Consider the following 26,611-nt stretch of genomic DNA (forward strand, 5'->3'; position numbering starts at 1 on the left):
TTTAGCATCATAAAACACAGTTTGCTAGAGTTGCTGTGTGGTAAAATAAAAGCCTCTAAATCACAGCTAGCAAGCCAAATTCTCTTTTGTGCTGGCTTATTAAAGGTAAATATGTATTTCCATACCACATGAGCTCTTTAGTCTTCTTATCAGCAAACTCTTTTCCTAGTCCTGCAGAACTCAAATAACTCCTTTGTCCAGGAAGCACACAGTGCCAGCAGAATTGTGAATTAATACTCCTCATTCGTTAAACACAGTTTCTGGTGCCAGAATTAATGGAAAAAACATGACACATACTGGGATTTAAACAGACTCACTGTGTTAACTAAATGTGGGGATCTCTGTTCTGACTGGTATTACTTCCTAGTTTTCTCTATGTAGATTAAAAAACAAAATCATACTTCTTTTGTAGTGATCACCTACATCTTGTACAATCTGACACACTTAAATTTTGCTCATTTTAAGTGTTAAGATCAAATTAGATTTAAAAAAAATTCACAGTGAAGGATTGCAAATTCAGAAATTAACATAAAAATTGAGGAGCAAAAGGATGATCGGAATGAAACAAATCACTATTGTTAGATTTCCTGAGGCATGCTCTCAGTGGTGAAACTTTACCTACATTCAGCATCTGAGATAACTTCTTTGGGTAGGCAGAAAAAAACAGCTATGACTTGCACTGGCATTAAAAAAACCATTGTTTTAATGTAAATGAGGACCTTGACTGTACATTGAGTTTATACTGATGATGGCCACTACCTGCCCTAGTAAGGATAAATTCTTAATGTAGTCAGCAGTCCTACTTTGACAACTAGACAAGAAAGATGACAAAATATCTAAAATAACCGCCAGCAACAAGGTACAGCCATTTAGCAGATGATTGAAGAGGTCTGAAGTATTACTGCTGCAACCTGTTTATCACTGTTACCATGGCAGAGATTGCTTTGTTCTCAGTTTAGCTGCAAAACCCACCACATCTGCCACAGCTCTAAAACCATCTGTCTGCACTGCAAATGTAGACAGCAGTTTTCCACTGGCCTGGGCCTTGAAGACTGTAGCTGATGAAAAGTTCTCACTGATTCAACTAAATGAAGAGATGCTATTCAATATTCTTCAATATTCACATTCAATATTATCCTTGCAACAACAATTTTTTAAATATATTACCTGTATACATTTTCTACCTCAAGACACACATTATGCCATTTTCACCCAAAATTACACATCAGAGAAAAGCTGTATAAAGCTCAAAAGAATCCTTTCCTATGTCTTCGTGTGTACTGAACCTTTCAGTCACTACATTTTTACACAGAATAAAATAATTTTCTATAATGTTCAGTCAAATACTGGGCAAATGATGCAGGCCAACCTGAAAGAGAAACTACTACAAATTGTTAGATAGTTTTACTATCAGTGAAACACAGAAGGAGATCTACCAGACCCTGCAGACACAGATTTTCTACATCTTAAAATTATGTCAATATTGAAAAGCTTATGCCATTCCTAGAGCCAGTTTAAGAGACATGTTGCAATATATTGACAACTGGGATGGAGTCCTTGATTTTTGTGAATATAGTGCAGATTTTCAACTTACTGTCATATTTAAAGGTGATGTTGAGTAGTCCATTGTTCTTTGTGACTGATGACAGCCCCTGGAGAGAAAAAAACAAAGAGAAAGCAAAGTCTGAATATAGTATTTGCATGAAGCCATGAAATTGTGGTTGAAGTAGTATGACCTGCCCAGTACATGGGAATCACAGAAGCTTATTTTTGGAAGAAAATTATGTGATATTCTCAACTTCCACCAACTAGGTGAATTGTGTCTGAACAAAAACCATACCTTTAATCAGGGTTTAATAACAAATCAAATTGGGTTCTCCAGGGGAAACGGTGCAAGAGAAAAGAATGTCAGCCAAAAAGGACTCCACATGAAAAGGAGTATCAGAAGTTCCAAGAGAGCACCATTGCAGAAACCCATTATGCTACCTCAGACACCCTTTTCTTTTATCAAATACCATTAAAGCAGATACTGCAAACTGAAGACCAACCAGAGAACTGCTCTGCCAGGGTAAAATCCAGGTTGATGAGTCTGCTGTCTCTTCTCTACTTATAGAAAAGAACTTTGGTCCTCAGAGATGCAGTACCTTCCCCTTCAGAAAGCACTGAAATTGTTTTGAAACACAAAATGTAGCATCACCCTCACAAGACACAAAGCTGAAAACTGGAACACTGATTCTTATGATACAATATCATTCCCTGAAAGTCAAATGACATCACATTTCCCATCAGCTTTAAAAAAATATCACCCATTTACACAGAATTGTATCTGGGTTCACTGCCACAGTGCAAACACCAAAAATCAACAGTATAAAAGTTGATAAAAGTATAAAAAAGCAGCAGTAATTAGATGTTGTCAGGATCATGCCCAAGCACTCACTGTGTGTCCCTCCACAGCCAGACCCAGGTATGGACAAAGAAAAACAAGGTGGGAGTTGTCAAGTTAAAAAAAAAAGTAAAGCACTTCCTAAAGGATTAAAGCAATTCAGACCTTGATAGTAGTGTTACAAATCTGTAATCTCACTCTCTTCTTAGGTGGCTTTTCATTTGTTTAAGTTTGATTTAGCTTGGCACTGAACCAGCTGTTATACAAAAAAGCTTCCTGAAACAGGCTGTAACTTTTCCATTAATACTCGATCTATTATGACTCACTGTTTCTCTAAACTTTATTAAATGTCATTTAACTTATAGCAAAATAAAGACATGATTTATTTGATTTAAAAAATCTCAAAGAAGTAACTACTGACTTTTTATATTTATAAAGGGAGATTAACCCTCAAATTAATTGATACTTGTCTTCCTTTTGTCCTAGAGATGAAGTTTTGAGAGACATAAATTTTACCAAATTCCACAGAAAATTAGCACACGTATTTTCATTCATTAGATAGGATTTTTATATGCTATATGAAAATAAAAAGGCAACACTTTTCCTTTAATTACATTTCTACTGGGATTAAGGTGACAGAATATATAATAGGCGAAGCATAAATAAATATACCACAATCATTGATAATTTAGATGCATAAAACAGACATAAGCCAAACTCTGCTGAACTTATGCAGCACATAAGACTTACTAGTAGCAAATATTTGCTCCCAAATGTAGAAAAGGTGCAAAAAGGCTGCAGTAATTAGTGAGAGAATTAGGGTCACCTTCAACTACTGAACTAGATAACTGTTGTATTAGTTGTAAATTAAAACATGCAAGCTACTCAGATAATTTCATCATGCTAAACTCTAGTGTTAATCCCAAAACTACTTACTGCTGTGAGCTTAAAAATATATTCTTCCAGAAAGCATTCCCTTGGTTTTGAATTAAAGTACTTGTGCTATTTAGATGGCTTATAGCTAGGAGAACTTGTTTAGAGCATCTTTAAACCTATAAACACTAATGTTACGGCCTCAGGGCTCTACATTCTCAGCTAATTGTCCCTGCCCATGGCAGGGGGGGTGGAAGTAGATGATCTTGGAAGGTTCCTTCCAACCCAAACCATTCTGTGATTCTATCATTAATTAACCACGAGCATTTGTTGAATGTACATTTGTTTAATTTAATTTCTTCTGAACTTTACTAGAGAGCAAGTCTTTGTGTCCTGGAGCTTTGTCTACAAAATCCCTGTGGTCTACATACTTCTATACACGTGGACTGAGAAGAAATAAATAGGAAAGAAAACAGACAAAATATCTTTTCTGAAGAACTCTAGACCACTGATCTTTGGACAGATAATCCAAGTTGAAATGCATGCATATTAAATTACAAACAGCTTTATTTGTCAAAAAGCTGGGGGAGCACAGGAGGCATCAGCCACATTAAATCTCACATTATGTGAGCTCAAAGCACAGAACTCCACAGAAAACATGATAAGCTAAAATCCAAATCCTGTATCTACATTGGGCAAGCACAGGAAGAATTTCCATCATACATCACACACCTCAAATCACAGAGATCAATGTTGGATCTGCTCCTCAATGCACATAAACAGCCTGAATGATTAAGATCCCAAGATACCTTAAGTCAACACAGATCTAAGTAAGACCAATACACATCATCTCCTGAAGGAAAACAGCTCATTTGCATGTTCCAGGCATGTACAGGCATTTCATTTTATTTAAACATCCATCTTTCAACATGAAAGAGCACAAGTATTAATAAAAGGCAAAGATTATTACATGAAGTTAACCTCTAATTTTGTTTATATTTTTCTAATACCCAACCCTCATTTATAGTAACAGCTCAGTAATGAAATGCATTTATGACAACTCTTGGTGACAACACCAATTACTAGGCCAGAGAGGAACAAAGTTAGGATTACATATCCAGAAATAAAGCTTAAATGAAATTTGCAACCACAGGAACTAACTGTGCCTCCAAGAAAAGTTAAATTTAACTAATGTCTGCTGTCAGGCATAAATTAAATACAATTGAATGAAATGAAAAATCTGTTTGATTTTATTGAACTTTTCCCTTTCTTCTTTTTAAGCTAGAACATACAGTGTTTCATATTTGAAAGAAACATATTTTTTTTACATCTGGCAATTCCTGCCAGAGATAGCACTGGTGATAGAAATGGATGGGTGATTTCAGAATAGTTCTATGACTAATCTTTATTACAAATAATACTGAAATATACTCCAACATTCATCTTTTGAGTAAACACTCTCTCATTCAAGAAAGCCAATTTCTGTGTGTGAATAGGTACTGTCAGGCAACCACTTCAACATCAATACTGGGAAACACAGAGGGATGCTAGCACTAATTACAGAAATCTGGTAAAGGAGGTAGGAAATCACTACCCCTCAAGCACAGCCTTGTGCAGCAGACCAAAACAGTAATCATGATTCATCTTTCATACGTTGTTAATCAATGCACACATGGTCCTAATTTCACACTCCCATGAGGCAAACTGAAGGGACAATTGTTTTTGAACTCTAACATCAAGATGAATAATCAATGTTTATCATACTCATTGCTCACTAAAACAAGGGTTTTATATTTGACATCTGCTCTTCTTGTTTTAAAGCTTTATTGATGCTTTCGACCAAGTAAAAATATTTTCTATTTCTAGAGTCATCAGTAAAATGATGAATTATCTGTATTATTTAGATGCCTGCATTTCGAATTGCTTTTAAGAGAATATAACAAAATACATAATCCATGTTGATGTTTGCTATATAAATTGTGTGTACTCCATTGACTGCAGAATGAGTTCCAAGCCCTGGGTGAATGGGTTTGTACTGTTAAAAACTTCATATGACTGACAACTGCAACCATGCATTTTGTCCAGATTTACCTTTCGATATATATATATGCTCCTGCATTGCATGCACAAATTATGGGAATAGCATTTAAAAGAAAAATCTCAGTGACGCTGAAAAGTTAGTTTTAATTTAAGTGAATTAAGTGAATTTAAGTGAATTAAAGGAGCAACCGATTTCTTGGTGCCTATTTCATATTTTAAAGAGGAACCTAGACTCCTCTAAATAGGCTGGTTTTAATTTCTTTTACTAAGTTGACATCTTTTGTGTTTGCTCTTATGTAAGCAACATAATTTACAAGAAGCTACCAGATTTTGGTTGGATGTTTGCTGGTGGCTATTTAGTGTTTCATCTGCAGAGCCACTGCACACAGGTTCAGCTGCAGAGGAGCTGAATGGGTCTTCAGAGCACCTCGAATTTGACCTGAGACATGAAAGGCAAAGCACTGCTTTTCCTTCATTGTAAATTATGTATTAGCTAGGAACAAAACCCATCACTTTTGAGCATGAAGGAATGTCACAGAATAAAAGAAGCATTTAGGTTGGAAAATACTTTTGGATCCCTGAGTCCAACCACCAGCCCAGCACTGGCAAACTCACCACTAACCCATGTCCCTCAGTGCCACAACTACACGGCTTTTAAACACCTCCAGAGATGGTGACTCCACCACTGACCAGGGCCAATGACTGACAACTCTTCTGGTTCAGAAGCTTTCCCTCATACCTAAACAAAATCTTCCCTGGCATAACTTGAGGCTGTTTCCTCTGGTCCTGTTACTTGTTACCTGGCGGAAGAGACTGACCACACCTGGCTACAATCTCCTTTCAGGTGTTGTAGAGCCATAAGGTCCCCCCTGAGCCTCCTTTTTAAACACCCCCAGCTCCCTCAGCTTCTCCTCATCAGACTTGTGCTCCAGCCCCTCCAGCAGCTTCCTTGTCCACACTGCAGCACCTTTTCTTGTAGAGAGGGGCCCAAAATCCCTGATTATCCTGTCATAGGAGCTGGTTACCTGGTTCTTCCCTAACACATCCTTGCCAACATCAGCCTGTCATGTTCAAAGACCCCAGTTTTTCTTCCATGCTGCTTGTGAAAATTCAGTGGTCAATCTCCAGGTGGTAGCACATTACTTGTACACAATTGTCCCTTAGGTTGTCTGGTAGATGAATCAGGCCCTTCCTCTGATCTGGAAGGGCCCTTTTTTCATGTGAACATTCTTTGCGCAGCTCAGCCTTCCAGGGAGTAGATGTCTGGTGACTGGAGGCAGACACAAAACACATGCCTTTGTTTTAGAACTGTCAGGCATGTTCACATCTACCATATTCCTTCTCCATCTCCCAGAATACAGCTTTTTAACCCAATTTGAGCCCTATGTCTTGGAAACACATTATGAAGCATCCATACTAGCCTTTTTAAAAAAATGTGCTAACTGATTTAACCAACAGTCAAAACCTTCTAAGGAAGAAATTCAAAACCAGGACTGTGTAGATGCCCCAGAGTGAGATATTAAAGTATATAATATCATATTGCAAAGTGAGTTATAATCGAGGTGTAGCAAAAAAAGCCATTTTAGGTAAGAATCTGAGAGATAAAACTTACTTGGAAGAGTAACATGTAATACTTATTTTCCTAAACCAAACACAAGGAACTCATACTCCCCTTGAGTTGTCCTGACCTTTTGTGATCATTAGATATCTCAATGACATTATCCATGGTTTTATGGTTGACTTCCCATATTTTGTAATTACATTTTGTCCGAACAATCCTTCTGCCACTTCAATGATGTGTTATTCTCAAGGTTCTCCTATCAAGAAAGGATATTGAATTGAACAGCTGCTGGTTTAAACCCCACCAGAGAAGGAGGTGGTCCAAAAAGGTATTCATGGATACTCATTTCATAGAGTCTTTGGGGATTTTTGAGGTGAAACATGCTGGCTGAAGAGCACGAGCCACAGCATATCCCATCTGAACAAAAGAAAACAGAAAACCAAGCAAACCAAACCAGTAAAAATGCCTTTTCATTATGCCCCATTCCTGCCTGGTTTAGCTTCTATTTACAAAAGGCAGCGTGGGAGGTTATCTTACACATTAGTTTGTCTGACAGAGAAGTGAGAAACCATCGTAAGGAGAAACACTACAAGAAGTATTTGCAGCACAACTCTTCAGATACAACACAGCTCCAGGCAGTTGTTCACTGAAATTATGTGAACTGGCTTCTTTAAGGAACAGGCAGTTATTAGGGGCACAACTTAACAAAGGAAGCAGGTTTAACCTATACTGTTCACCACCTACCATGAAAATCTTAAATCTCCGAGTCAAACTCAGGAATGTAATGCAGCAAAGCGTGGCATAGAATGGGCAGTACCAGCTCTGATTTCTGTCATGCAATTTGAAAGTTTGCCTAAGAAGTTTTCTATTGTTTGCATTGACACAGTTTATTTTTTTCCAACATTCTTGTGCAAATTATGTTTGGTAAATTAAAAGCATTCTAAAAACAAACAAAAACGCCCCAGAAGTTAACAGAATAAATATTTTCAAACAAAGCCCATTTCTCACAAACAATACTGAAATGTGCTGGTCTAAGGATATTTGGACAAAAGCCAAAAGTCTGTAGCTAAAGCAGTGTTCTCTTAACTGTGGGACATGACCCCTGGCAGGAGAATTCTGAGAAAAGACGAGGTGTTTGGGAAGGGGAAGAAAAAGCAATGCCAAGACAGGTGCAGAAGTGGTGATTACAACTGGGAAGGAAGGGGGCTACAAATGGTAAAGCTGCTTTTAGAGGGACCCAAGACAAATTAGTTTGAGAAACACTGACTTCTGCTGTAAACAACAAACAGAATAACACATATCTGAAATAAAGGAGGAGAAATTAATGAAACCTGTAATGGCTTTTTATTGCTTAACATACTGCACAGCATACTGTAAAATCAGCAAGCTGACTATTCCAGTCAAAGAGTATCTTTCTTCTTCTGGTAGGAAGTTTTCCACAACCTCAGTAGGCCAACAGGGTTCCTCACACTTAAGAGGAATGATTGCACGAGCGCTGGATTTTAGCTTATGCCCAAGCACTTCTAAACTAACCTGTCCATGAAACAATTAAACAATCTATTTTCATTCATTTTATTGTTTGTGCACTTACTGTGCACACAGAGCCATAAGCTGAGAGAAACAGTCTGTGTCTCACAAAGATGTTCAAACACAGAAGACAAACAAGAAATGGTTTCAAGAAGTGACTGAAGCATGATAGATCAATGGATATATATTATTTATATTAATATGTCCATAATAGATATGGGTATGTTCATTCATTCATTTTGCTTACCACATTGAGAAATGATGTAGCTTTCAGAGGACAGAACATCAGGGGAAAAGGAAAAAAAACCCAAAACTTCAGAGTTACAAATTGTATCTTTCAAGATTTTTTGCAAATAAAAGTTTGCAGCTGCTCCTAAATGAGTAAGTACTTGCAAGCAAGACAGATCCAAAAAGGAAGTCTTTGCCTTTAAAGCTGAGCAAATGCAATGGCACCTGGAAAACAATTAAAGGAGCTTATTTCCAAAATCATAAATGGCTCCCAAATAATCTTTTGCTGCCAGATTCCTACCTTTCAATCTGGAAACTCCCAGCACAAGCTCTTTGTTTGATTTCAGGTTTCATCCAAATGAACAGAAAATCAGTACAAGTAACTAGCACTGACTTCATAGGTTCAGTTTTAAGCTTCAGCCAGAACACAATTCACAATTATGACTAATTCAGGATGCATTTTTTACTCTTCATTTCTCAATAAAATGCCAAAGTGCACACACACAAAAAAATCCCTCTAAAAATTCTGTGGGAAACTGTCATCAAATCAGGATTAACTGCTTTATTCATAACTGCTTAACCTAAAAAAAATTCTAATTTGAAGTTTACTGCAGTTTTGGACATTTTTATTGCAAACAACCTCAGAGTAAGCAGAATACAAATACTCTGTTTGCAGTACAGGGTGAGTTTATCCAATTTGTAACTTCTGAAAATTATAACAGCTGCTTGCAAGGAAATCTTCAAAGCAGAACATCACATGAAGGCTGGAATGTGAAAAATTTGACATAGCACATCTATTTTGTCTTGGTGTATTCAGACAGTGTTTTCCCCCCAGATCCTTCTCCCGTATTATTTGAAAGTCACTGAAATTCTTTAAGAGTTTGCTGTCAGAAAATGTGCATATTCTTAGAAAGGTCACTGTAATTCTTACTGACATGAATGAAGCATACAGGCACAACTACAGAAAGTATTACATATTCACAAGAGACCTTGACTGCAAAGAATATTAATGTACATTGGTTTTGTAGGACCAACATATAAATAGACCAAAGCCTTGGCTCAGGAGGATATGGTGGCAAGGTAATTTAGCAGTAACTGCACTGATTAAAGTGCCACAGAACTCATAAAACTTTTAAAGTAGACAGGATTTGGGATTCTTCCATCTTAATCCCTCCCTTTGAAATAACACAATTATTTTGGACATAAAAAACTATTCTTAGGGATTTAGAAACACACAATTGTGTAGAAACACACACTCATCCATGAGAATTTAAAAGTGAATTCATAAGCAGTATGGTTCTAGTCCAGAAATAACCAATGATTTATTTGCCAACCCCCCACGTTCTAGTTTTAAAGAATCATTCACCATTCCCCCAATAGTATTTTTAATATCTCGCATGAAACTCATTTTTACAGGAGATGAAGCAAAAAAACAACTTTCTTTAAAATAACACAAGCATCTCCTCCCAAAGTTCCCATCCTTGTGAGCTACAGAACTTAAAAAGCCTTGGGCAATGAGAAGCCAGGACTTGAAATGTGACAGGCATCTACTCAGTCAGAATGAAAAGGTGCCTTTGGCACTAAGTTCACTAGCAGGAGGGACACAAGAAGTGCCACATTTATTCCATACACAGATGTTATACAATCTGCTCATCAGAAGTGAGGGGCAGATTGCTGCAGTTTCAGAACACACCAGCATGATGACTGTTCCAGACTTTTTTACTGTGGGTGAGCAGAAAAAAACAAGCCATAAAAATGGAGGGGCCATTATGTCAAACACAACGACTAAAGATACTTTTTGGTTAGAAATAAATGGTTTTGTACATCAACTGTGCTAATAAAATCAATTACCTTTCCCTACAAATCCACTCCTAGGAAGAAATCAAGTACTCCTCCCTTTCTTTCCCTTCCCTCAGTTAATGGACAAGCTGCAGAAGCTGCTTCCTGCAGGCAGACTCAAGCCTCAGTTGTGCTGCCCTTCCTTCAGCTGTGTTATAGGGACAGGCTTTGGTTCCTTTGCTGCTACACTTTGTTACTCCCACCTCCCCAAAATCTCTGCCATGTGAGATTCTTACTGCTGAACTATGCATTTTTAGGAAATAATTCCTTCTCAAAGCCTCTGTCTAGTCCAGGTCCACAGAGAAGATGACAATTACTCCACAGCTTAAGCAGTAATGCATTCAACAGAGAGGATTAGAAGGTCCAGTGCTTGCTGTGTACTGATGATCCACATGGCTGAACTTCAGAGACACAGGCAGATACATTTGGTGGCTGCAGATTTAAAGCTTTGGCTGCCAGGGAATTTATACACCCCTAGTTACCCTCTATGGAGTACAGCCATCATATCTGCAGCCAAAAAAACTCCATTTGGAAGTGTCAGAAACATACACAAAGCTGCACAAACACTTCTTGCTCACCTGAAGGATACCTGGAAGAAGTAGTAGTAAAATATTCCAACTACACCAGCACGTTTCTGCAGGCAAACTGGAGGTTCCCCACTTACACACAAGTAGGAAAAGCTGCACCAAATAATCAACACCAGGAATTTGAACACAACAAAACAAAAGCATCCAAAACATAGTTTTCTGAGGAAACATTCCTGAGAATGTTTCTGAGAACTGCCAACCTCAAATAAAGTTCACCTCGTGATTCAACCCCTTCTTTACACAGAATAGTTTCTGCCATCAGGATTGTTGAGGCTTTTCACAATGAAAAGAAGGATGAAGAGAAGACAGAATACATTCCAATTTTCCTGTGTGCTCATCTATCTTCAGTACTGGATGCTTTTTGGATTCAAAAAGCATTAAGTATTGCTAAGTTTTAGTGTTGGAAAAAACCCCAGGGAAAGAAATACGTGTGTTAAGTATTTCTGTACTGGCAAACTCTTTAGGCATTCTGTGCTATCAAGTCCCATGCAGTATTTTACTACTTAAAAAGGGAGCCTAGATACAATATTTAAAAGAGATATTTAAGGTTTGAAATGGTACTGAAACTCCAGTCTGACTGCATTCAGTTTCCACGAATGAAAATCACACCCTATGGATATCACACTTTATAACACACTTGATCAAGTTGAACACTTTAAGAGATGCATTTTTCATAAATATTTCATGTTAAGTGCTTTTGAAAGGTGGCCAAAGCAAAGGTTACACATCCTATCTGTATGGTACCTGGCCAGTTCCTAACTGCCCTTTTCATGTTAATTAATACAGCACTTGACATGACATGCGATAGCTGCTAAAACACTGACACAATCTGTACCACAGCCTGCTTGGGCTTTAAATTACTTCATTAGTGCCACTTGATTAACTACTATTTAAGCTCTTGTGAGATTTTCATTCTAAATCTTTCTCTAGAACCTTGGAACACTTTTTTGTTCTTGTATTACTGGTTAAAATTGATGTATGACTAAAAAAACCAAACCAAACCAAACACTCCCACAAACCCATGGCAAAGAACATCTGTATCTTGAGAACATTTAATTTTTCAGTCAAATCAGATTTTTTGAAATTATAAATATCAATACTCACTAATAAATAATAATAATAGGAAATCATACTGTGGGAAGAATTACAGGAACCCTAAAACCAAATGCCTGAGGTGCACATGCAGGCTTGACATATGGATCTGTTCTGTCATGGCCTACTCTGACAAGATGCAGGAAAGGTAGAAAGTCCATTTAGCCTCAGGAAAAATACCCCTGCTGTGCTGCACTAAAGAAATACCTCTGGTTTCCACACAAGCAGCACCAATAAGATCCAGACTCATTCCACAACTGTCCTCACAAGTCAGAGGAACCTGAAAGGAGGGTATCCTAAACTGTAATTTTGCCCATCTCACTAGAATTATAAATATATAGAAATAAAAAAAAATCCTTTTAGAATACTACATCAAGCACATGAGCTGTTCAAATGAACACAGCACAAGGAGAGGCAGATTTCAGTTCATGCCCTTCAATGATACTCACAGTAACTAACAGGTTTCACAATGAATCCTTAAACTTTTCTTGTGTTTAAAATGAAGGAGTGCTTTGGTTTTGCATACAGATTTAATTAATTATTTTTTAGCCTACACATCAGATAATAAAACTCTTCCAAACTGTCCAAATTAGGTAATAAATCCTGATGCTATTAAGGCTTGTTTCCTATTCTGTGTTCCTGCAAAGCTGAAAAAAATTCCACACACCTAAATAGTTTACTTGATGTACAGTTGAGTATTTCAGGATGTTAATACATGATAAAGATAAAAATTTAAATTTTTTTTTTTCTGCTGGTTTTCATGTTCCTGGACAAACATGTCCATTTAAAATGCACAGTTATTTGAAACACTTTAAATACTTTTAAACGTAGAGCTGTTTAAGTACTACTTAACACATGAAAAACACACCAAAATGCCAACCTGACTGCTTGAAGTTTCCATTAATAAAGTTACAATCCATGGATCTCACACCTTATAACACATTTGAAGAGGAGACAACCTGAAGAAATGCACTGAGCTGGAAGAACCCAACCAACACACAGGAATTCACACTCTTAAAAACCCAGCCAATTACAAACACAAAGCTCTGAGACTTTGAAGCAATTTGGCCACTGCACAGCAACTCATCAAATTGTTGCTTACTTGGCACATAGAGGTGCCTGAATATACCTGAAATTACATTTCTACTGTTCCTTCTGCCTTGAAAAGGTTAGGCATCAAGACTGAAATAAAGAAAACATGTGACATTAATAAGCAGTATCTTCACACAAAATACTATAAAGCAAAAAAACATATTTGAAAAAGCTTATACTCCTCTTAAATACTTCTATTACATGGATATTCACAGTGATTTTTCTGAAATCAGACACTTTCACCATAGACCATAGACTGAAGCGATTTGAAATGGAAATATTTCCTGTCCACTCACTGCCAGTTTCTGTTCCCAGAGTGATATAACAGATGACATCCAGTACAATAAATTCTTTTATTAACCATAAATTTGAGCCTGCTTTAGGGATTTGAAGTGTTCAGTTTCATGCTGAAAAAATGTAATGTTATCCACAGATCATGAGCACGTGTAACAAAAACAGAGCCACAGGTTATGTGACTTTGATCAAATTATGACAAAATTTCATCTGAATTTAAAAATACTTGAAAAAGCATTTACACTAATTGTTTAACCTCTTGTTTTTAAAGATCCACGCACACTAACTGATCTTTTTCTGCAGGAAGGAATCACTTCTAAGAAATAAAGTCTCTTTACAGAATGACAATGAACAAGGTGTCTTCTAGCACTCATTTAAGAAGCAGAATGCAATTTAAGTTTTAAGACAGCAGTCAAATACAGATTAAAAAGTTAAATTGAACCTGTGTTTCTCTCAAACTTTCACTTGACTTCTTTCTATCAACCTTAAATTTAACACACATACAGCTCATCCTAAAACACTGAACAGGAAGACATAAAAAACAATCACATTATTGTAGTAAATTGAGAAGTAGATCCAAAGATCATCAAGTTTCACTTCCAGTAGAAATGATAACTTATAACAGGAACACTACTTGGATATAATTGTAAAATACAAACATGGAAGCAAGTGGGTTTTTTTGTTGCAGTAAAACCTAGCCACATTGGGAGGAGAGGGAGGAATCACACCTATAACTCCAAGTCAGCTTGCCACAGACAAGCACACAGATAAACTACTGGAGTTTGCATACTGGAGCTTCACTGGTTGAATGGAATATAATAAACAATAACTAAAACATGCAAACCAAATGCAATGTGGTTACCCTGAGCAATCATCATCCACAGCTACCAGCGTTCTTAGGAGATATTGGGTGTTATTCTAGCACTTCTTTGGGGCTTTGATGCCTACATTTACTGCCAGAAGGTAATAAAAAGAAACTTCTGTCATTGCAGCTCATTCTTTAGAGAGCTGAATGTCCCATTTTCAAACCTCTGCATGACATTTCACGGCCAGCAGTCCTTAATGAAAATGAACCCCAAAAGTGAATGGCATGATTAGTGAATTACTCTTACAAATGCAGCTATATGGAGAAACCTAAGCTATCCCCACTTGCATTATTCCCAACTAATGAATAAAAGATAAAGGTTTTGTTTCCTTTGATGTTCTGAAGAAGCATGGAAAAATAACTTTTCACCTGTTAAGGGTCTGGCTGAGTTAGGTGTTTTTTCTTTTTGGTTCTTATTTTAACTCTTTTTGTAGTTAACCTATTACTCCTGTCAGAAGGTAAACTAAGCTAATCATTAAACACCAGGAACATAATTTGCTCAAAACAGAGAATTAAACAATAAAGCAAAGTTTTAACTATGCAACAGACAATTTTACTGGTTCTTTGAAAAGTATCTTAGCTAAACTTTTTGTAGTCAACAACAGAAAAAGCAAAACCTTAGATATTCTTTCACAAATAAAGCATCGGGCTACACACCTGACCCTTTCTCCTTTTGGGTCTGTTAACACTTGCTTTGTGAAGCAGTACCAGGAGACCTCAGATAAAATTTTGACAGAGTAAACAAAATGAAAGCTCCTTATAATGGGGAATAATCCTTAACTGTACTCCCTAACTACACAAATTTGCTCATAGATACTGTATTAATAAGAGACACTGTCTACAGAGCAAGATAAGAAATGGAGAGAGTTAATAAGACCCCCACTGGGTCATTCTGTAATTTTAGTGGTAATCTGTCCAAATTCCATTCACAAACTATAGGCTGGATGGTGAAGTGCCCCCCTTGGGTTACAAATGAATACACCACTCTTCATTTCCTGGCAGGAAGGGTTGTATAGCGTTACCATGAGCTCTGTATTCCACCACGGACTTGGCTGCATTTCAACAGATGCTGAAGTGATTCCTGAAACATTATCATCTTCTTTCTTGTGTAAAACTCACTGTTAAAAAATGCTCACATGAAAAATCTTCAATACTTTATATGCTCATTATACTAACCTCAACCTCTTTTGGTGAGACACCTTTTAAAAAGTTATCTAAACACAATTCAAGGGTGGGAATTTTAAAAGCATCTGAATAGTTACATGGAACACTGGGCCTAATCACAAAATTAGCTTGGGGATTTCCTGACTCCCCTGTTCAGTTCCTCTGCCTCCACGCTGTAGTTCACCAATTCTGAACATATACTTAATATAACTGCATGGGGGCCTCATTTTCTCCATGTCACTGAAATTACTCCAGTTGTAAAAAGGGGAAAAAACAAAACAAAAAAAGTAGGGATACTTTCCATTCAGATTGCTTTAATAATGTGATTTACATTGCAGCTCACAAATAGGTGCATTAAAGCAGGTGAGGAGGGAAGGGCAAACACCAACACCAAAGTGGGAGGAAACAGATGGGAGTGAGAATTTCACTAACCAGCTTCACTGCTGAGTCAATATAAAACATAACTACACCCCTGAGCCACAAAAGAGAACAAATCCCTTTGAAAGTTAAAAGGAGTTAGGGCACTCCATCCTTTTTCAGAATTCCACTCCGAGCTTCTAAGGATCTTCTCACACTTCTAGGGTGAAGCTTAAATCACCCATTTATACCCCATATCTCTCAAACTTCAAGGGCAAGCCCAGCACAGGCTTGAAAACTTTGCCAAAAAGGTTTGCAATTCAGCAATGTCCCCTTCCCACACCATATTTAAAGTTCATCCAGACAGAGCATTCTTTATGCTCAGCATAAATTGCACAATTTGCGAGTTTCAACTTCTGTCCTCATTTTGTTACTACTGCCTGCAACTGGGGCAAGCCCGGACAGGAAGATAAAACTGATTCCCATAGAAACTGCAGGAATAGGAAGCAGCGCAGGCAGGCTTTACAAGGGCTGTGAGACAAGATACAGACTGGCACCTCAATAGCTCAGACAGAGGAAATGAATGGAATTGTTCATTGGCTGGGCAGCTGTAACCAAAGGTGCTCTGGAACATTTGAGGGGGGAGAAAAAAAAAAATCACAGAATCATTAAGGTTGGAATCAAGGAAGTTATTCCTGTGGGATAAACAAAGATACAACTTGACAGTGCGCTCCCAACTCTGCAAGAACACACCACATGGGTTGTTGCAGGATACACCAATGCAACACTACGACTGTAGACAGCAATTACCAACAAAGCCTAAGCAGCAGCAATTGCCCTGGCAGCCACTGCTCTGGGTCAGCCGTGCCCCCCAGTCCTGCTCCTGCTGTTGAGCTCGCTGGCTCCACATCAGGGTGGCTCTGAGCAGCACTGCCCCTGCTGAGGAGATCACCCAAACCCTCCCCACGTGGGATGCACTGGGGAAGGGATGTGCACGGTGAACTTGTGATCTCCTTCAGCAGGTAGTAACATCCCCACGAACACAAAAAAGCAGCCAGAGGAGAGGCTTGTACTCCCCAGCTCTTGCATGAAGTCAGTCCCAGCAGCTCAGGGCTGGGCAATCACACAGCATCACGCCACTTCAAGTATGAAAGAAAATCACATCAAAATGGAAGTCAAAGTGTTGCCACTGATTTTAACAGGTAGGGTTTTAGCTCTTTAAACAAAACAGCCCAATAAAACCAGAAACAAATCCCTTAGTTTTCCATGTTTGAAAGGAAAACAGACTGGGGAGCTGTTTGTACAAGCAGATGACAGAGGCCTGGTTGGAGTTTGCTTAAATCACCGAATAATATGAAAAGATAATGTGACTATTTTAAGTTGTATTTTTTAATGCTTTCTGATTCCAGACCAGTCACAACACCTGGAATTACGTATGTTTAACTGAGCAGCTGATAACTTACAATTTTAACAATTTCGAAGATTAACTGTTTAGACCTAAACATTCTCATATTATGCTTTTCTATGAGATAAACTAACTTCACATATAATTTTAATCTGCATTATTTGGGGGAAAAAAATAAATCATTCTCTTCCAGCCTGTAAAATGAAGGTTTTAAAAAGGGGACTTTCACAAATCAGATTACTCTTCAGTATTTTACATACAAATAGCTGAAACTAAACTTCATTATAGATAAGCAAACACAGAACAAATCTTCTTTCATTAATACCAGAATTCAACCCAGCAGCCTGGAGATCCTCTTGGAGTTCCTTAACTTTTAGATGAAAGTATTAGAAAACATATAGAAATATTTTTATGCTATAATTACAAAACTCAGGAAAATAAGTTTATTTTATAAAGGTAGGATGAACTTTAAGCAACAATACGAGTTTGGGATTCCAATGGAGAACTAAAATCCCCCATTTAAAAATACAAAGCAAAGTTAATTAGAAAACACAGTTTGAGCAAAGAGGGCCCTTGCAAAGAGTTCTTAGAAAGGATCACCTTGAATGTGTTTGATGCTGAGGCGACGCCATAACTTTTCTTCACACAAAAGCAGTCATCTACAGAGCACAACCAGATGTTAAGTTTTCTTTTCTTAGTTTCTGTAAACCTCTGTGACCTCCCTCAAATTAAAAAAGGGAATAGCATTTTTAAAGCCACAGGAGCTATCATTAGTGAAGCATTCTAAGGATTTTCATTAATTCATAGCCAGCCAACCAGGAATTTTCCCACAGCCGTATACAAAAAAAGTCAGGGAAGTCATTGATTGCTTGGTTGGATTTGAATGTAGTCAGAAGTAAGATCAGAAATACCTAGTCCCTCCCACTGATAGAAGAGTGAAGAACATAGGCAAGGTCAGAAATTAAAATCCAAGTCTGCCCACCAACCATGAGGAAAATCCAGCAGGGCCATATAACAGGGGGCATAGAAATGGTTATTACACCCAATTTTGTGAGATAAAGGATCGTATGGATAGATCACTACAAATCAATCATTTGGAAACCTTAAAGCCCAGAATGTGCAGCTCCAAGCAGATCTGCAGGCCTATCATGTCCTTCAGACAGCAGCCTCAAGATCTGATTGATGTTGCCCAGTTGTTGGTGTAATACCCACCGTTCACAGCAACTCATGTCCCAATACACACTTTGAGTTGGGGCCCTTTGAACTCCACTTGCTCCAGAACAGTCTCTTATTGTTCCTGGGAACCCAGGGCTCAGCACAGAAGGAGCTCCTACTTTCAGTGTGAGATCCTCTGAATACAAAGGCTGGAGAAAACAGAAGAACAGATTCCAGCAGCACTGCCCTCCAAGTGCCTGCACTGCCCTCGGCACTGCTGCAGCTCTGCAATGTGTCCAGGGAAAGGAGGAGGTCTGGGACAGACCCAGGGGCTGCGGGCTCCCTCACTCCGTGCTGCCAGCAAAAGGTGCATCAGCCAACACAGTGGGCAGCACTTGACAGGCACCTCTGTGTGCCAACAGATCACCAAGAGGTGCAAATTTGATTCAGATTAGTCATAGACACACAACTCTGGTTCTCCTGAATCAACCAGAATGTACATCTCAGAGTTTATGCTTTCAGGTGTGACACCTGATGCAGCATGAAATCTCCTAGGACAAAGCCACCTCTCACATTTATTTGGGCACACTGGAGTATGAATGATGTGCCCCAAAAGCAGATTTACTGTCTTGCTGAATAACAGCCCAAGGAGGAATAATAAAAATAGGATGTCTGGAACAATTCTTGTAGTGACACCTGTACCAGCTTCCAAGTGAGAGGATTTCAGAGAATACAGTATCTCCTGGAACATGTGCTGATGCCTGATAAAACTCTAACCCAAGCCTAATTATTTTTAATAATCAAATCAAACTTTGGGAGAACAAATCCCTACCTGCACACTTGATTTTCCTCAGACTCTTGGAATCTACCATACAGAGGTGAGAGGTGACAGGAGGAGAACAATGCTGCCACTTATACCTTTAAAATCCAGAAATGATGTCTTAGACATGATGCTGAAAGTAGAGTTTACTAAGTGAAATAGGTTGAAGCGTGTTAAGATACACATTTATACCCTGGTTTGGGTGGCAGAATTTGGTTAACCAGAGTGGTAATACCTGTGTTTCTGCTGTATGAATACTGCAATGAGCCTGTCCATTACTGGCATAAGCCTGTATTCACTACTTTACCAAGCATACATCTGCTCAAATCTTTATCGTTATGATAAAATTACGTCAAAACATTGGGTGTCAGGATGTGCCACTCCTGTTGAGGAGAGCTGGAGAGGAGAAATAGGACAGTGAAACAACTACAAAATACTATACACATGAAAGGATAAAATCCTTTTTCAAGTTTGCACTTAAATTTTGACCCTTAAATAAAGTCTCACATTACCATAATCTAAAATTAAGTACTTCAGATGTACTGATCTACTGATTATTTTAAGTTATTGTAACTTACACTTTCATTCAATCCTTTGTTATAATTAATATAGAGATAAGGATACAAAAAATAAGCATTCATGTAACTCATACTACTTTTATGTGGTTTTTCTCAGGTATGATGTATTAATGCATAACATTCCTTTTTAAATGTAAAAACAACTACAGGAACATCAGCACTAACCTCAACTTCTAGAAAAATGTATTTCAAATACAACTCATTATAATGGTAGCAGTACATATAAAACCAAAGCAAGATACTTGAAAAAATTTTTACTTTTAAAAACTAAAAAGGGCATTCAAGCTTAGCAGTTCTGCAGTAATACTTCACACTCCTCTTGTTTGCTTCTAAAAACACATGCTAAATTTATGGGTAAAATTCAGCCTTTGAGCATAATTAAGCAGGCAAGTTCACATCAAAGCTTTGTTTCATCATCTTTAGACTGATCTGTTGGAAAAGACAGCTGGTCCTTATTACACACCCTTTAAATGTTGCAGTTTTAATTAAGTAACATCCATGTTATATTAACATTACCAAATAATTAACTAAAGAAAAGCTAGTATAATCTAATCGTGACAACTTAACATTCTTTCACCAGTGGACTATACAGTATTTATTAAAGGAGAATTTGTTCTTAAATAAATGTCTCAAGATTTTAAATTAAGTCTGATATAGCAGTTTCTACAGTTGTACTTACTCAAAAGCAGATTTTGAGGGCAATAAGGCAGGGAGTGGAGTTCAACATCTAAAGTAAGGGACACATTCTAGAGAGGAACTCAATCAAATCTGTAACAGTCCCAAGCAACTTCAACTGCAGAAACCCTGTTAAGTCAGCAGCTGATGAATTCCTATCATATTCAAATTTCCCAGTTTCATGCAAACACATAAGGAAATATATAATTTCGTTGTTAATACTGAGAGTTAGTTTCAATTACATAAACATATGTTGCCATATTTTTTTCCTCTAGGTCATGTATTTAAAAGCTCATTCTGAAAACACAGCATTAAACTGCTCAGCCTCACAGTTCATGAGGAAACAGTGATCTGCTTTTTAAACACTAACATGTTTAGGCTACTTAATGCATTTTTAAATTTATTTAAACAGGCAGATTGCCATCAACACTTTTTGACACTAGAGTAGAAATGGGTTGTCATTCTCTGCTACATTACTCAATAAATGAAATTAAAAAAAAAAAACCGAAAACAAACCCTGGAGGGACCTTGAAGTCAAATTCTAAGCTAAACAAAAGTCATACAGATGCCTACCTGCATGACTGACCATGCTTGCAAAGCCTTGCACGCAACATCTTGCATTGTATCTAACCACAGAACACACGAAGCTTTAAGTGACACATCTCATCAATCCTGAAACGCTACCACATTGTTCTGGATGCCACAGAGAGATCTATTGATTCTATAAATTCCCAAAAAATAGCAGATATGGAACTGCTAGCATCTGGTGTGCAGAGCAGTAAAGCAGCTCTGGAACTGTCTACAGATTAAAGAACTCCCTCACAGCAAACATTAACACCTTCTACCATGCTCCATCTTAGGTTTGTCATCTGCCTAATACCTTTTAAAATTTTAAAATACTCTGCAAGAGAAAATCTGGGGGTTTTAACTGTTGGAAAGTAACATTAAATAGAAGGGAGAAATTTAAACTTTGGTAATTTCTTACCATTTTACAGGGTGCTTTTCCTCCAAAATAAAGTTCCCAAAACATGTACTTAACTGGGAAAAGTATTTCCATATGACTTAACTCTGTGTCTGGCAGATTCCTAACTGTGGAGAAGCATGAGTCTACTTTGGGATGCTTGAGGAGATAAATGTAGGGACACAACAGCATGAGCCTAAATTAGAATAATGAGGCAGGCAGAGCTCCCAATAGTGGAACAGTAGGAAATCTTCAGTCTCTGCTCTGAAGTGAAAAGGAAATAGAAAGTTCCTTACATAGAGAGCACAGAAAGGGATGCAGGGAATTTCAGGGAGAATGCACGGGAACAGAGCTCTTAGTCTGTCTGAGAAGCTTTGCTTAGCAGAGCAAGAGAAGGCACAACTCTGCTAACAAGGAGGGGAGGGCTGGTAAAATGCTGGATTATTTATTCTTCCTCATATAGTCACATTAAATTTAAGCTTTATACTGAACACAGTTCAGTGCCAGGAAGTTCAGAGGAATTAAACATATGAAAATAATTACTCATGTGTGTAGTCCCATTAGAATCCACAAAATAACTTGAGAGTAAAGTTGCTCATGTGTTTAACACTGAATAAATGAATCTGAAATATATTCAAATCATCCTCAGATTGCAAGTCTGTCTTCTCTGTGCACCTCGTGGCTTGTTTACAGCACGAGAAAAATTGAGAGACTACTCTTCCAGAAGAGCTCCCCATGTGGACACACTTTATTCTAGATTAAAAGAGGCCCCTCTCTGCACTACTTTTTTCTGGATAAAGGTATGTATACAAGGTACTAAGATCATCCATATGGAAAACTACTTTGCAATACTATTCTACTTTAAGCAAACATCTACCCTAATCTGAAATAATATTAAGTGTTGGAATACATGAAAATTTTTTTTAAACATCAATGAAAGGAATCCTACACCAAGCAAAGTCAATCCAAATTCTACAATCTTGAACCCACTGAAATCTGATAATTCTTAGCCACAGTAAAATTAAGTTACTCATCCTGGTATTAACTGCTTTCCTGCTACAGACACATGTTAAGTCTGCAAGACAAATGCCAGTGTATTACCAGAGAAGATGAATAATATGGGTTATAAATGTATTTTGTGATGGAAGTTGTAAAAAAAACAAACAAAAAATCACATCTAGAATGTGATTTAGTTTATAGTTTTGGAAATGTTAGGTATTAATATCAGGAGCTATGAATAAAGCCAAAAAATACTTCCTCATCACATTCGTTTAACCATAGTCCAGTAATATGCTCTCATTCAGTCAGTTTTTTTACTGCTACAAAATATTGAGCACACTTAAAACTGTATTTTGTACAGTGAAAGAAACCTGTGCATTACTTGTGCAGGTACCTATATCACCCGTGTGTGTATGGAGAAAAATGGAACACAAGATTCTCAAAAACAACACTCAGATGATAAAAGAAAGATTCACCATAGGGAAATACACCACACATTTACAATTTTAGCAAAGGAAAATACCCAGCGTGAATGTATCTAAATGCACGTAAACCCAGCTAGCTACATTTTATTTCTCCTTGAACAACCATTAAAAGTTAAATGACATATTTTTAGATTATTTATGCCCTTGAGAATTACCTCAATTCAACCACTTCATTTAATGCAAACTAGACGTTTTTACTTTCTCTGTATAAAATGTTAAGATTTATTCATGCCCTTAACATACATTAATTAGACACCACTTATAAATAACCTGCAATAAGAATAACTATTTGAATAGGATACAATTACTTAGGGCTTGTGTCTTTTCAATCAGTCAGTGTCCCTGCAGTGTTTAGAGTGGCAGAGGGGAAGTGGCCTGCGGTTAAACAGAGGAAATACCAAGGAATTTTAATAGAGCAAATAGTCTCTTTACTTCCTACAGGGTACTACTTCAAAGGCAGCCCTGCTCCAGAGCAGACAACGTGTTAGAGGGGCCATCAGTCACTTAATAGTATGTCAAGTCTACTCAAAACTTACATGCAGTCCAAGATAAATACCACATAACTGAGACAATGGGTACCATCCTGCAGTCATTACTCTAATAAGTGCTGCCCTGCCTGCATTATGGAGGCAATCATGTGCAAGGGTGGTATTACAAAATCAGACTACAAAATTATAGTCAGACAAGGTATCTAATAAACTGGCTAGGGAAGTCTGAACTTGAAGCGGAAAATACAATAAAACCAGAAACGAGTACAAATATTTTATAAGTTAAAATGGTACATTAGTTGTGAGCAATAAAGACAAAGGGTAGGGGGTTACGCTAATTGGAAAGAGTGTAAGTTTTGCTGATCTAAAAGCCAGTCAAAATTGTTATATTAAAAGAATTATATTGTGGTACATTCCCGTTTAACACACACAATGATATTAATTATGTAAGCAAAAAAATCCAGAACAAACCGCATCTGCATATTTCTATAAACGTCAATATACATTTATTCAAGTGCATTACAACTCACGTACTATGACTTGTAACAGTGATAACTTACTTAATAGAAGGTGCAAAACTTGACACAAATATACAATGGTGTTATGAGCCTGTGAAGTACCCTGCCCGTGCCTGGTGAAACACACAATAGACGTACTAAGCCAAAACATTTTATTGCTAATTCTGTTAAAAAGACCTTATAGGGAAGTCTAAACCTACAACTGTTCCATCCAACACAAAGATTTAGATCCTAAGCTTTACCAGGGTTTGAAGTTTGTTTTTCCACACTTCTTTTACACATTTTCCCATGCTTTCGCCTTTCTAAACTATGCCCTACAAACTTCTGAACTGTGTGTTGCAGCAACGTTCTCAAAGGATCTGATCTGAAACCAGGAAAATCCTTAGTGACAGTCTAACAAAAAGGAAAAGCAATGAAAGTCAGTTGTGTTCCCTCCAGTGCTCTCGGATCACCACGCTTCAACTAAACCTGTAACCAGACATCGGGAGACAGCACAGGAACAAACCAAATCATACAACTCAAAAGTTATTAAAAACGTATTAAAAAAAAAAAAAAAAGAAAAGCAATCGAGAAAAGTCTGACAGCAAAACACACCAGAAACGGGAACAAAAGGCAAAGACCAGTAACAAAACGTTTATCACCTTCCTCCCCTTCCCCCTCCCGTAAATTTCCTACATCCTCTGTATAATGATCAGGCCCGGAGCTAAGACCCCAAACCGGCCTCGAATCATTAAAATAACAAAGCCCCAGCGATCGCTTTTATCCAGGTCGGCTCGGGGAAGTGGAAAGCGCTGGTGGTAAAGGACCTGTTGAGTGACTTCTTCACACTCGCCGGCTACGAGCTGCCTCCCCCCTCGGCGAGAAACCAATAAATATCCCTCGCCGGGAAATGCCCCCCTCTCTCCCGCCTGCAATTAACTTCCAGATGCAGAGCCCCGGGGCAGCGTTATTTGTTGCAGAAGTGTCTCCAGGGCAGCCGCTCCCTCCCTCCCGGAGCAGCGCCCCAGCTCCGCGGAGCCGCGGGACAGCGCCCGAGCCCCGCGGCTGCGGAACTCCGCGGAACTCCGCGGAACTCCGCGCATCTCCCCGCGCCTCGCCAAAGCCCCTTCCCCGCCGCGGCTGCCTGCGCGGGGAGCCGGCAGCACCGCTCCGCTCTACTCACCCTCCCTGCGCACGCATCGGCCGCCGGGCCCCTCCTGCCGCCGGCTGCTCCGGCGGCCGCAGCGAGCCGGGGACCGCCGAGACAGGCGGCGAGGGCGAGGAGCAAGGAGCCGAGCTGCAGCCCCGGTGCCATGGTCCGCAGCGAGCCCGGCGCGGGCGGCGGGGCGGGGGCGGCAGCGCTGCCGCCGGTGCGTGTCGGTGTGTCCGGGTGTCGGACTGTGGGGCTGTGTGTGCATGCGCGCCCGGCCCGGGGGCGGGGGGTTCGCCCGAGCCCCGGCCCCGCCGCCCCCGCCCCGCTCCCGTCCTGGCAAGCGGCAACAATGGGAGGGAGCAGGACCCCCTCCGGCTGCTTTGCTTTGCACTCTTCCCTTCCCTTCATTTCCCTTCCCTTCCCGGGGATCCCTCAGTGTGCGGGGCCTCCCCGCTCCCTGGGACAGCGGGGGGCTGCTGCTGCCTTCCTGGCAAGTAAGGGGTCAAGACAGTACCTTGCCGAATTCCCATCTTGGTTATATGGTGCGGTACCATATTCCTGATCCACTCACTACATTGCAGGGAAGAGAGGCATCACTTAGTGACACAAAACCCAAGGAGTACGGTCCAGGTGCTTCACAAGATCAGGGCCACAAGCCAAAGACCAGTCATAGATCTTTGATGTGCTTTCATGCATTACCGAACCACAGAATAAATTAGGTTGGGAAACACCTCTGAGATCATCAAGTGCCATGTCCAATCTTTCCTTAAACGCTTTCAAGGGACAGTGACTCCTCCATCTCCCTGGGCAGTCCATTCCCATGTCTAACCCTTACTGTAAAGAAATTCCTCCCAATGTCCAACCTAAACCTCCCCTGGCACAGTTTAAGACTGTGTCTTCTCATCCTGTTACTGCCTGGGAGAAGAGACCCCACTGGCTACAACCTCCTTTCAGGTAGCTGTAGAGGGTGATAAGGTCACCTCCAAGCCTCCTTTTCTCCAGGCTAAACAACACCAGTTCCCATAGCTACTCTTTAATTACTCTTTAATTAAGGAAGACAAACCGCAAGAATATAATATCATAAAGTTTTCAATTGCAGAAAATGCAAAGGAAGTTGTACATGGCAATAAATATTTCAGCTTATTCAACTGGAGTTAATTCTGATATTACATGCTTTGATGAAAATACTTTTCTTTAAAATTAAATAAATCATATTTCTGATAAATGTCAAATGCAAGCTCGTCTAATATATCAGTAAATCACATCAATTTCAACCCCTTTGCCTCAAAGTCATGTAAGAGACAGAGCAGCCCAAGGCTCCTCCGAGGCACAGGATGATTCAGCTTGGAAGGGACCTCAGGGGTCACTAGGCTTAACCCTCTGCTCAAAGTAGCTCTAACTTCAGTTTTAGATGAGGCAGCCCAGGGCCTTGTCATATGTCCCTTTTACATATGCCTTAACTCCAATTAGCTTTGAAAACCTTGATTTTAGTA

General features: G+C 38.9%; 1 protein-coding gene across 3 annotated transcripts in view; it reads right to left on the reverse strand.

Moving 5' to 3' along the window:
• The window catches only part of IL17RD (interleukin 17 receptor D), a 43,450-nt gene extending 18,101 nt beyond the window's left edge, over positions 1-25,349 (reverse strand). Inside the window, exons 1-2 of one of the 3 annotated variants that reach the window (XM_069028224.1) lie at positions 25,149-25,349; positions 1,595-1,652 (exon numbers count right to left, since the gene is read on the reverse strand). In XM_069028224.1, coding sequence (XP_068884325.1) covers positions 1,595-1,652; positions 25,149-25,280 — 190 coding nt within the window. In that variant the 5' untranslated portion in view covers positions 25,281-25,349. Of the gene's footprint in view, positions 1-1,594; positions 1,653-2,048; positions 2,116-11,029; positions 11,091-25,148 lie in introns of those variants that run through there. The other 2 variants (XM_069028225.1, XM_069028226.1) reach the window with 2 other exon arrangements.
• Positions 25,350-26,611: the final 1,262 nt, after the last annotated feature.

The sequence above is a fragment of the Aphelocoma coerulescens genome, chromosome 12 (genome assembly GCF_041296385.1).
Source record: "Aphelocoma coerulescens isolate FSJ_1873_10779 chromosome 12, UR_Acoe_1.0, whole genome shotgun sequence".
In the NCBI taxonomy this organism is placed as follows: Eukaryota; Metazoa; Chordata; class Aves; order Passeriformes; family Corvidae; genus Aphelocoma; species Aphelocoma coerulescens.